Source organism: Dendrobium catenatum, unplaced genomic scaffold, assembly GCF_001605985.2.
Source record: "Dendrobium catenatum unplaced genomic scaffold, ASM160598v2 fragScaff_scaffold_1122, whole genome shotgun sequence".
NCBI lineage: Eukaryota > Viridiplantae > Streptophyta > Magnoliopsida > Asparagales > Orchidaceae > Dendrobium > Dendrobium catenatum.
The window spans coordinates 1,797,685-1,810,274 of record NW_021319584.1 but is presented as its reverse complement, the minus strand read 5'-3'; the positions used below and the strand labels follow the sequence as shown (position 1 = coordinate 1,810,274).

The 12,590-nt window shown below is 36.4% G+C and overlaps 1 protein-coding gene across 2 annotated transcripts; it reads right to left on the bottom strand.

The window, feature by feature from the left end:
* Nucleotides 1-4,104: 4,104 nt before the first annotated feature.
* On the bottom strand, nucleotides 4,105-12,590 carry LOC110101118 (methylenetetrahydrofolate reductase 1). Of its 2 annotated transcripts, XM_020828900.2 has the most exons (13): nucleotides 12,476-12,590; nucleotides 12,044-12,291; nucleotides 10,333-10,515; nucleotides 9,962-10,022; nucleotides 9,462-9,541; nucleotides 9,084-9,257; nucleotides 8,367-8,540; nucleotides 8,196-8,296; nucleotides 7,979-8,090; nucleotides 6,936-7,016; nucleotides 6,679-6,856; nucleotides 5,229-5,563; nucleotides 4,105-4,494 (listed from the first exon to the last, which is right to left on the bottom strand). In XM_020828900.2, the coding sequence occupies exons 2-13, from the start codon at nucleotides 12,263-12,265 to the stop codon at nucleotides 4,411-4,413; spliced, it is 1,785 nt and encodes a 594-aa protein (XP_020684559.1). In that variant the 5' UTR covers nucleotides 12,266-12,291; nucleotides 12,476-12,590; the 3' UTR covers nucleotides 4,105-4,410. The 2 variants fall into 2 exon arrangements, with proteins under 2 accessions (XP_020684559.1, XP_020684557.1); XM_020828898.2 differs by lacking the exon at nucleotides 12,476-12,590 and having other exon boundaries at nucleotides 12,044-12,415.

The window sequence follows — 12,590 nt, the reverse complement described above, 5'->3', positions numbered from 1 at the left end:
TGTTTCCTTTCAGATTTTATTTTGAGTTTCTACATGTTAAATTCTTTCATAGCAAACATTGCAAAGTCTTGTATTTCTTTTTCCTTATTTTGTCTCAAGTAAGGCTTAAAAAGCTTTATTTTTTATTTAGTTTGGAGTTGTACTTAGTGTAGAAGAGTACATTGGGTTGTCGCCCATTAATGATGACATTGTCTCGGTTTTCTTCATCATCAAGGAGAAAGTTTGTGCGTTAGGCTCAGAATAGTGGAATTCTAGCTAAGGTGTAAGAGGCAATGTTCTAAGTTATTTCCTAATTTACGTCCGGTTGTGGTCTAGGCTCCACTGCCGGTGGACTCTGTTTCTAATCCCTTAGTGAATTTTGGTATCCCTGTTGTTTCTTCTATCCCGGTTATTAACTCTGTCCCTCTATGTGATAATAATGTGGTAAATGGTGAAGTTCCTTCGGCTCTACGGGTTTTGAATTGTGATATTGCTATTAATGCTGCGGAGGTTGATGCCTTGCCATTTGTTGAATCTCCGGTTTATTCTCCTGATGCTATGGGGTCCAATAATCACCTATTTCTTGTGTAGACATAATTGTAACTTTGATGTTACTAAATCAAATTGGATTAGCTTGTGTATTTGAGTCAAAACTTTATATTGAGCTTATTAGATATAACTCACACAAATAGTCTAATTACTTAGGCTTCATTTGGGACGGTTTTCATATTGCTTTTTAAAATAATTTTTTAGTTGAAAAGTTAAAATTTGTGTACTAAAAAATCATTTTAAAAAACAGTAAGAAAGTGATTACAAATATGTCTAATCTGATGTCTTTGAATGTAATAATATTAATATAATTTGTATTAACCCATTTATATTATGTAGGTCATTTCTCTTATACATTAGTTTTATAATTAGATTTTGTGGTTGATTATTATTTTTATTGATACATGATTTATTGGCTTTTGCATGGATTCTTATTCATTAGGAAATGATTATTCTAAAAATATAAAATAAATCATTAGATGATGTCACATGGATTTATATTTTCCGGTGATTTTTCTATTACTTTGTTACTTTGTTGGATCGGTCAAATATTCTGATCAAGCTTTCAAATGATCTTGACTATGGTAGGATTTTTGCTCATCGTTCCTACTTCGTTTATGGCTGTTTCATGAAAGTTATTAAGTAGTCGCCTCTCTTGGACCTTTCGGAGGAGTCGCCGATCGTCCCTGTATGGATTTCCTTTCCGAGTTTGCGTCCTCACCTTTTTTCTTCTTGTATTCTCTTTGGGTTAGGTTCTATTTTTGGTCGCCCGATTCAAACCGACAATGCCACGGCTGTTGGCTCGCGTCCCTCAGTTGCACGTATTCTTGTTGAAATTGATATTTCTAAAACCTATCCTGAATCTGTTTGGTTGGGTTCGGAGAAACTTGAGTATGTTCAAAGAGTTGTTTTTGAAGGTGTGCCCAACTTCTGTCATCATTGTAAGGCTGTGGGTCATAAGAAGTCGGAATGTTCTAAGTTATTTCCTAATTTACGTCCGATTGTGGTCTCGGCTCCACTGCCGGTGGACTCTGTTTCTAATCCCTTAGTGAATTTTGGTATCCCTGTTGTTTCTTCTATCCCGGTTGTTAACTTTGTCCCTCTATGTGATAATAATGTGGTAAATGGTGAAGTTCCTTCGGCTCTACAGGTTTTGAATTGTGATATTGCTATTAATGCTGCGGAGGTTGATGCCTTGCCCTTTGTTGAATCTCCGGTTTGTTCTCCTGATGCTATGGGGTCCCCTATTCCGATGGCTTCTTTTGATTGGTTGGGGGTGATGTTTTACATGGTAATGAGGTTGGGGTGGTTTCGGCTCCCTTTATTACTCCTGTTGGTGTTAATATTAGAAATGTTGTGGATAGTTACCCTGTTGTGGCTGTGATTGATGATTTGGCAGCTCCGTCGCCTGGTGTCGAGGTTTCCTGTAAACCGACTGTGACTGTGGACAATAATGCTGAGTGTGTGCGGGTGGATAAAATGAATGGAAATTCAGCGTGTTCTAATAATTTTGTTGACGTCCCTGTAAATTTGGTCGACACGCATACTATGGTCAATCGTTTGGGTGATAATTTTGGATTCGATATTAGGAACCATGTGGATTGGCTACATGGGTTGTCTGAATTTGAATATGAATCCGACTTTTCGGATTGTGGCTTGGTTTCTCCGTTCTGATCCTGGAAACGATTTTACTCTGGTTTGTGATAGACCTGTTAGCTAGGTTGCTTCTCGTGGGAGACTTCGTGGAAGGGGCCGGAGAAGAAGATAATTTTTATATATACTGTATTTTTTCCCTTTATTTTTGCGGGATTGGCTTTCTGGTCATTTGGTCGCTTGGGTGGTGCGCTGGTTTATGGGGCACTAATGTGGTTGAGGCTCGTGTCCTTGTTATCGCGTTGGTGGCAACCTTTGGTGTTGTTCATAGAGTTAGTTGGATATGGGGAGCTGTCTTCACCTTAATGGATGGTCCGTGCGAAGCTTCGGGGATGCTGGGAGCCTCGGCCGATTACTGAACCCTCTTTTGGGTTGTATTTTGCCTTTATCTTAATATATTAGTTTTGTTTAAAAAAAAAATATTAAGTGTTGTAAGGCAATCTTAAACTTCGACTGGAATTATTATTTTATTATTTTTTAAAGCAATTTTTTTAGGACAATTGAAACCTTATATTCGAGAATTTTCTTATTTGCTTGAGTGAGCAGACTCGGGATCTGGATATTTTAATTGATTAGATTCTTTTCATTTCTTGTTCAAATAAGGTTGATTTAAACCGAATCATATAAATTTGATTGTGTATGTATGTATAATTATCTTATTGTGTATTAATGATGAATAGTATTTGGTCATAGAGGCACTTCTCTGCATCCGAGTTTTAGCAATTGGTTACTACTACTAATGGCACAATTTAAGAGTAAGTTACTTAAAAAGTGTAATCTTTATGTATGATTTTAGAATCTTGGGCTAATTTAACAAAAGAAAATTGCTTATTTGTTCAAATCATAGCCCAGAAATTTCCAATTTGTTTGAACTAATAAAGCGAGAGAGAAAGAAAGAAAAGTTGACAATTTTTTAATTTTTTATTAAAAAAAAATAAATACTCTTCTATAAGGGTGTGAGTGGTTAAGCTATACTGTGAGCGAGCTCAGGTTTGACTGGATGAATAGTTTGTGAGTTGAGCTCAATGAGCTAATGAGTTAAATTGAGTCCCAACTTGACATTTTAATTTGTGAGTTAATTCGTTTTAAAAAATATTAATATAAAATATAGTTGAAATATATTAGCATTCATATTCATAATATATTTTAAGTATAAAATTATTAAAAATATTAAAAAATTATATCTTATTTTTATATTAAGTATTTTTTTATTTATTTTCTATAATTTCCCTTTTTTTAATCATTTTCTCTATCTCAAAATAAATTACATGTACTTTAAGCTCAACTAAGGCTTAGTTTGGGACGGCTTTTTCACTGCTTTCTAAAACGGAGCTTTAATACAAAAATAAAAAAAATTTGTACTAAAACTCCGTTTTAAAAAACAATAAAAAAGCCGTCCAAACGAAGCCTAACTCCTTTACACCCTTACTTTTATATGAAACACCAACTCTATAAAACACCAATGTACCCTTAAAAACAGTATTAAAATATGAAGGGGCATGGAATAAAATGCAAATGATAAAGCTCTAAGCTTCAAAAGCAGAAAGATGGCTCCACCAAAAGCAAAATCAAACAGCAAAAGAAAAGGGTTTTTCTATTTTTCACCGGCTTCTTTTCTTCTATTTTGGTGTTTTGCTTGTGTTGAGGCTGGGGATTTTAGGTACTTAACAATTAACACCCTCTTGTTCATGGGTTTGGGTCCAAAGCAATATTAGGGTTATAAATTTTATGAATATATTATTAGAGCTCATTTATTTGCTAATTAATAAAACTTCTATCAATAACAAATTTATTTTTATTTAGGTTTCATTTGGCACGGCTTACGTACTGCTTCTTAAAGCAATTTTTGTGTTAAAAAATTGCTTTAACAAGAAGTTAGAAAATTATTCCGAATAAAGCCTTAGTTTAAACATAAAAATGAAATCATCAGTATGAATTTCTCACTGCATTTAGCCAATTAATAAAATCTATCAAATACATTATTCCTCACAATGTATTTTCTTCCACAAACTACTAAACAAGCCGTGTTACAGCTCTATCTTTTGGCGTATAAAAAGCATCATGTCTAATATATAATAAAATCCATGCAGTCATAAATGTAAGCAAATATAGCAAAAAAAAGAAGGAAAAGAATACAACATAACATCCCAATTTCGCAGCTTTTGTCAGCTCGGGGATAAGAATTACTGAGGTAGAAAGAGCATAAGGCTCTCAAGTTGGAGAACAACCTTAGATGTCTTTGAATGCAGCAAACACATCACCATGGATAAAATCATTGTCAACCAGGCTGACTAAGTAGTAACTTCTTTGAACCTGCACAAAACATGAAAGTTTATGATTTTCTTTGGGATTAAAAGTCAAATTACCAACCGTTGCTTTAGCTTGATTGGTCGGCGAGTACGACTAGGAACCCCCCAACCAGTGTTTGATTCCCCTCAAGCAACAACCGTTCTTAAGTGGGGCTAAATCAAGTGCAGGCCAGAAGGTTTCTAGAATAGGTGCCTCTTCTAGATCAGCAGAGGATTAGTCACGCCGCCAAGTGCCATTTTGGGGGTGGCAACGGGTGGTAGGGGTGTCAATTTCGGGTCACGGGTCGGGTTCGGGTCGAACCAGAAACTGACCCGACATTATTCGGGTCAACCCGAACCCGACCCATTTTTACAAATGGGTTGTTTTTTCGGATCCAACCCGCTTCAGGTTCGGATCAACCCGACCCGAATGACCTGGTGCCAACAAAAAACTGCTAATTTTTTTGTCAAAAAATGGGTCAATCTAAACTTTTCGAATAAAAACGGGTCAATCTTGGGTTGCCGGGTCAAAACGGATTTTCGGATAAAAAGGGCCAATTTCGGGTCAAAGGGCTAACCCGAACCGACCCGATTTTTTAAACAAGTCGGGTTCGGGTCAAACCAAACCCGAAATTTTCGGGTCGGATTTTTGGTCGGGTCCAATATTGACACCCCTAGAGGGTGAATACCCCATTCCTAAAAAAAATGAAAATTGAATTCGATTAAAAGACAATTTCTTTTTTACTCATATACTCTTACCTCCTCCAATAGTGCCCTTGATGGATCAGCCTCAGGGAACAAGCAAGCCCATCCTCTTGTCCAGATTTCAAATGCCTCATCCTTCCACACCATAAAGCTAGCAGGATCAACAACAGTCGGTTGAATAATTTCCTTTGCTGGGAAAACACCCCAGGTCACCGCGTTCACTGCATTAGGACCCACATTGGAGAGACGAAGTCCCTCTTTGTTCACAGCAATGTAAGTGACCGAAGGAAGTGCTTTACAGTTTTCAACAAGCTGGCTTAGCTTCTCTACTGAGCAAAAAAATTCAATATAGGCCTTCTGGTAAACATAGCCCCCAGGACCACCCCATCCTGTCAAGCAACAGATATTAGGACAAAAACTAGCAAGTCTACCGAGTGTTTATGAATCACTAACAGTGAAGATAATTAAAATAAAATAAGATCTAGGTGTAATAAGTTAGTATCTTGAATTTGTCATAAAGAAATGAAGAATATAGATGATTACAATTAAGAAGTGCATCAGGAGTAATTATTTGATCATAAAAACATTATGGAGAATCAAAGATTAATTTTATAAAATCATAATTAAATAGCGATGTTATATGTATAAGTGTTTAGGGTAGTAAAAATATAATTCATATCTAAATTGAGAAAGATAGAAATTAGAATATTTTGATGGATACATGTCAAAATTAGGAAGCACAACTTAGAAATAATAATATTAGATGAGTAATTAGAGTAATGTCACTAATTAAGATGTTAGATAAAGTTTCTTCATAATTCAAGATCCTAGAGTACTCCGTCACTTATCAGTAATAAGTAATGGAATCGAAGCTTGTTGGAAGGTAGACCTCGGCCCCACTAAGTTTGGGATAAATATATATATTTTTTGAACGGAGGTATCTACTTATTCTCACTCCAAAGAGAGTGCTTAGCAGCGTAACTAATCCCTCGGTGAAACCTAGCGAGGACACCCACCAGCATCGAGTCCACACTTGCTTTGCTCCACTGAAAAGGCGAGGCCGTAGTAGAGGGGATTCGAATCCGAGATGGGGGTTCCCAACTGTGCTTGCCCACCACCAGGATAAATACTATTGTAGCTATTTATGATATGGAAGTTTCACTCGGAAGTTCTCTTACTGCTATGTAAAGAAAATGATGCCCACCTAAATTTAGGATAAAGCATGATACCTCCTCTCACTTCGAATCCTAATCCCGCTAATATCACCAGCAAATCTCAGTGAGCACAAAAACTCTTTGAGCTATGAGAAATTAGTAATTGATGTGAGAAAAACTACTATTACATGCTAAATCTAGTTAGATTACTTAATGCTTAAAAATCAGTAAAAACCCATTAAAGTTGAAAAATTAAATGTTACCAGAGAAAATAAAAAATTCTAGATTTATCATAAAACAACAAAAGATAGAGGAAACAAAAATTAAAACAACAGACACACTGCACTTACCAACAGTAGGGGAGCCAGATTTCACACCATTGACTGCAGGTTGACTGTTGATGGTAAGAAAACCTTTCAAGTTAATTTGACTCAACTGTTCATCTATTATCTTTGTTTCTGGTTGAAGTCCATCTAGATCAGACCATGGACTGCTCCTAAGTTTGCCCAGGCAGTAGTTCATAAACCTCTACAAAACACAACAAATAAGACCATATATACTAATTTTTTATTTAGAAGAAGAAGAAGCTGGACAAGCTGAGAACTACCTCATGAACATCTTCAATGGATTTAATTGGGATAGCCCATTCTTCTTGAAGTTTCTTATCACGTGTACGTGGACGCATAAACTGTTAGATGAACTTCTAAAGTTTAGTGGTACAGAACAAAATGAAAGCAACTGAAAACAGCTGTTGAAACACCTAACAGGCCATTTCTCACAGAAACAAAGGCCAAATAAAAACAAATGGCCACAAAGAGAGTATCACCATTAACATAATAATAAATTCAAACGGCCTTCATGAAAACGAAAAAAAAAAAACTCAAATGACAGATGAAATCTAAAATATAACAAGTAAAAATATTTTTTGCCGTCTCACCATACTATTCTAGCTGTTACTCTGAAGCTTGCAGCCAAGAGAGAGAGAGAGAGAATACATTCAAGAAGGAACTGTCACTTTAACTTTAGGTTCCTATTTAATCGTATTAGGGGCGTAAGTGAGCCAAGTCAGCTCACCAACGAGCTTATGAGTCGAGCTTATCGAGCAACGAGCTCGAGCTCAGCCTGGCTCAGCTTGAAACCTCATTGAGCAGTTAGATCAAATTTAAATATATTTAAAAATTAATTAAATTAATATTATATAATATATTTTAATATTTTCAAATTACTTTTATTTTAAAAAATAAAATTTCTAAAAAAACTAAAATTTAAAATTAATAAAACGAGCTATAAATCGAGTCAACTTGAGCTTTCCAAATGAGCTCGAGCTTTGTAATTGAGCTCGAGGTCAGCAAGAACTAAACAAAAAAGATACTCGGCTCAACTCGTTTACACCCGTAAATCCATAAATCCTATTGTAAGATGATTTTTTTTAAGAAAATATTTAAATATGTCAGGTTACATGAAAACATTCAAGGAAAAATATCTGTCTTATCATATCAAATAGTATTAGAACAAACTTCATAAAACGTGGCACATCAATGTTTAAAAGCAGAACATGAGAGAACCAAATCTCAATATGCTATGAGTGCAAAAGTTCCTATCACTAAAACAACATTAGCCCCTGAGATAGCATGTGTATGGATACACTACCTGATGGTCTGTAAGTGCTCCATATGATGGATTTTGAGAATCACCCCACCTCCCCCGTGGGTACTGATCCCAACCTGAAGTCCTCAAAATGTAACTCTTAGGACGATTAGCCCTGGAACATCATGAAAATGAAATGAAATATGTGCAGATGCTGCTTAAGAGTATATATATAATATAAAATTCACATTCTAAAGAGCTCAGATGTTGAAAGCAATACCAGAAGATTGGTCGGACATCTTCTTTAGCGCGAAAAACATTTGCAGGAGGTCTCCATGGCAAGGACCTTGTGACCTTGGACTCCTCAATTAATCCTAGATTCTGCAAACATGAATATGTAAATAATGCTCGCATAGCCATACAAATATAAGTAATCCCAAAAATTGTATACCATTAATATAGCTAGCGCTGACTTTTCCATGTTCAGTGTGTAGAGATGCACTGTTTTGATCCCGTGAGCTAAAATTTTCTTGCACATCTCAGTTCCTAAGTGGATTCCATATGCCTTCACAGCTTCTTCATTGTCCTTAATTGGATCCAAAGCCGCAGTAATCTCAGAAGTAATCTGCCACATAACAATAAATTCATAAAAATGTACGCTCAAGAAATAAATGTAGCATTTCTGTAAAACTAATTAGTAGCTCGTCTGGGTCTGAAGTGTGTTTTCAGGGTCAAACTGAATAAGCAAATAAATTATGGAACAGTGAGGACATCAGGAACGCAAATAACCATGTAAGAAAATGGTCAAATGATGTGATTCAGGGTCGTTTGGGACAGCTTTATTATTGCTTCTAAAAGCGGCTTTTTAGCACAAAATATTAATTTTTGTACTAGAAAGCTGCTTTAAGAAGCAGGAAAAAAAGCTGTCCCAAACGAAACCTCAATCATATTGGAGCGGCATTGTTAGCAGAACTTGGATATAAAAGATGGTAATACCCACATAAATTACAAAGATGATGAAGATGCTAACAAAACACATGAACAAGAACCCAAAACAATTCTGTAATGAAATCCCAAGACAAGTCTAATGCTTTGCATTTTTTTTTCTTGTTCAAAAGAGAAGACTACCCTTCATCTTACACACACAAAAGAAAAACGGAGATATTACCTTCGTCTTGCAAAATCCTGTCATACGCAAAAAGCCTTTGTAGTTATTTATAGGCATGATTCCTGGAACAATTGGGCAAGTTATCCCAATTTGACGGCAGTCACTGACAAACTTGAGGAAAATGTCAGTATCGTAAAATAACTGAGTGATTATCAGATCTGCACCGGCATCCACCTGTCAAGCATAAAATATCCAGCACAATATCACTAAAATGCCAAGGGAAGGGGAAAAAAAAAGACATGGAAGTATATTTATAAATAGATTACAGAAAATGAAGCTGACAAAATGTAACTGCTAACATGATAACTTCTTTAAATAAGTCATAAACACGCATAATCACCAAGCAGAATAAGTCATATATAAAGTATCGGAGGATACCTTTTTCTTTAAATAAGCAAGGTCATTACTGTAAGCTTCCAAAGTAGCACCTCCTTCTTGGATCATATCAGGATGTGCCTCTGTAATGGAACCAATTAGATGCAGAGAAGAGTTGAGGCCATAGCGATCAAAGAAGTTTCATTCTTAGTACAAAAACTAGTCCCATAAGCCAGAATTGCAAGGATAAAAAAAGTGGAAGTACCTCAAAATTCCATTAGATTATATTAATTCATTTATTAAAATTAAATTATAAAATCACTTACTTCAATAAAATGTTCTTAATTAAAAGCCATTCCAAACCAAATGCCGGCATATGCTTCACAGTTACAATTTAATGCCACATAAAATACCTATTTTTATTTTGTAAGTTTGCCATTTTGTTGTAAGCTAGATGGTCAGTGAAATTCAAACACAAAGCTATGCTACTACGTAGTAAGCCAATGTCAATTGTATGGATCATGCGAACTACTTTAGTTGTATATAGAACATGTGTAACTAACCCGGATAACCAGCAACAGTTATGCCAAAATAATCACCATATTTTGCCCGAATGTGCTTTACCTGCAAGTTTGTTGTGGCATTTAGAATTTAACCAATATGTCAAAGAAGAAAAAATGGCCTGAAAAACAATAAGCACTCAAAACAGAAATGCTTAAAACATAAGATTTAAAGTACAAAGCAATGGCTTGCAACAGCAGTAAATAAGAATACTTCATAAATCAATGATATGAAATGCAAAGGTTGATACTAAATAGTTGCGAGACAAGAAATTAGTAACTAAAATATCAACCAATGTCCACCTTATACATCAATTTAAGCCTCTAGGAGAACTCTGCTCAGTGGAGTTGAAGAGAATAGAGAGAAAGTATACCAAATCAAGAGCGCATGAAAATCCACCCTCAACTTGAACAAACTTGTCTTGACCATGAGGAGGATCTCCTCTAAGTGCCAGAACATTTTGAATTCCATTGTTCTTGATAGTATCCAGGGCATGGTCAATCTTCTCAACTGGCATGTTTGTACAAGTCAAATGCATCATTGTTTCTACAGAGATCTGCAAGAAAACAAAAATGTCAGAAAACACATTCAGATCCAAGGTCGAACTGTTGCATATATGAATATTTATCCATTGGAATATTATCTCAAACAAATGGGTGTTAAGGATGGATGCATTTAAATACATATTCTAAGCCCATTTCTCCAATAATGTAACAGCAAGGATATTCTATAACTGTGATTACTTCACAAGTCAGAGATCAACAGAGTTATCCTTTCTCCATTCCTGTTTTTGCTTATTTGTGCGGACAACTAGAAGTGGGAGAGGTTTCCATGAGTTGGCAATATGTTTGAAAGGTGTAGAGTTGTAACATCGGGATCGAGAGTTCCGGAAAAGGACAGCAGCACAATACAGGTTCTTTAGCCTCGAAGATCACCGTGACGAACTGTTCACGATAAATTTCTCTTACAAATAAGGTTGCTCATGTTCTCTGCACCAGCGAGTACACAATGTGGGAAAACTCATTTTAAACTAGATGGTTAACGCCAGTAACTTCTGCATTGAGACAAGTTCTCCGAGGCCGGAAATATACTTATGCAATACTCAGTGGTAAGATCCCTAAACTTAATTTTCTTTTTTTTTTTATTCAATTTATTGCTTTAGTAGTTTAATTGCCATATTTGCTCCTGTTGTTGTGCTTATTTTACAACACAAAGAATCTCTTTTATTTGGGTTTTTACGATATCTTTTATCAAGTTTTGGTTTTGCAATTTCTCTTATAGTGAAAGCAATTCCTAAACACCTTTAAAGATTGATATACTAAGAAGACCAAACAGTCTAAAGTCTTATCTAAAATACAGTCACATGCATCCATGGATGTCTGCTCTTTGTTATTTTCTTCTAAAGTTCCAGCATAGTCCACAAACCTTCAGAATATGGTTCAATTCATCCCAGTATCAATGAAACAAATTTTAAACCAGCAGCGCAATATGCTAAATAGAAGACAGGTGGTGCTTTCAATAACACGAATCTCAAATTGTTCTAAAGAGCGCATGCTAAGTAAGTTTTGCAGTGCAGAGAGTACGAATCACCACAGAATCCCTGCTCGCTCCTCCCACAAAAAATAACAATGGAAAAGTGTGCCAAAAACTCTCAAGGGCCTTTTGGATGCAAGTAGGATTTAGTGAAACCAGATAGAGCAAAAACAGTAAATCCTTGATTTCCCAACTGTAAGTCCTAAAATCCTGAAAATTATTTGGATGTTAATATCAAATCCAAGTTAAATAAGGATTTGCTGCACCAAACAGCAAAAGGAAGTAGAAGGACCAGATCCACTACTTCTAAGAAAGCAAAACATGAGATCTCACTCTCCAACTTCTAAGGAAACAAACAAAAAAATCCTTGATTTCCCGTTCACAAAGCATCAGATCTAAGAAGCACACCAACAAAAAACGAGCACAAAACCACAGATCTAGCAAACTTCACGTAAGCTTACCAATTGATAGTGAGATGGAGAAGAAAAGGAACTAAAACTACTCGGATCAAACTGCGAAGGGAAAACAACAATAAGCAAGGATTCACATACTATATTTTGCATCCGGTTGGCAATTTCTAAGGTGAGATCGGCGGTGGAGCCACCGGCGCCCCAGGTTATATCGCAAAATGTAGGATTGTGGGCGACCATGCGATCCATCCGCTCGAAGAGATTCTCCACTCCTTCCTCCGTCTTCGGTGGAAAGAACTCAAAGGAGAACACCGTCCTCCCCTCGCCATCCACGGCCTCCCGTATCTTCTCAATAACTTTCATTTTTCACTCTCTCTCTCTCCCCCCTCAGTCGAAGGAAGCCACACAAGGGAATGGAGCTTTTATAGACAGCAGAAACTAGGAAGGGCAAATGCGCGAAGAGAAATAGAGAGACGCGAGGACGGAGAAGAACCTCCACAGCTCCCGGGTGCGGGAAATTGGGGGCCACTCCTCCACCATATCTCTCTCTCTCGTCGTCGCTGTCATTTCTTCGGTCGGAGGAAGCCGCAGGGGAATGGAGCTTTTATAGACTGCAGAAACTAGGAAGGGCAAATGCGCGAAGAGAAATAGAGAGACGCGAGACGGAGAAGAACCTCCACAGCTCCCG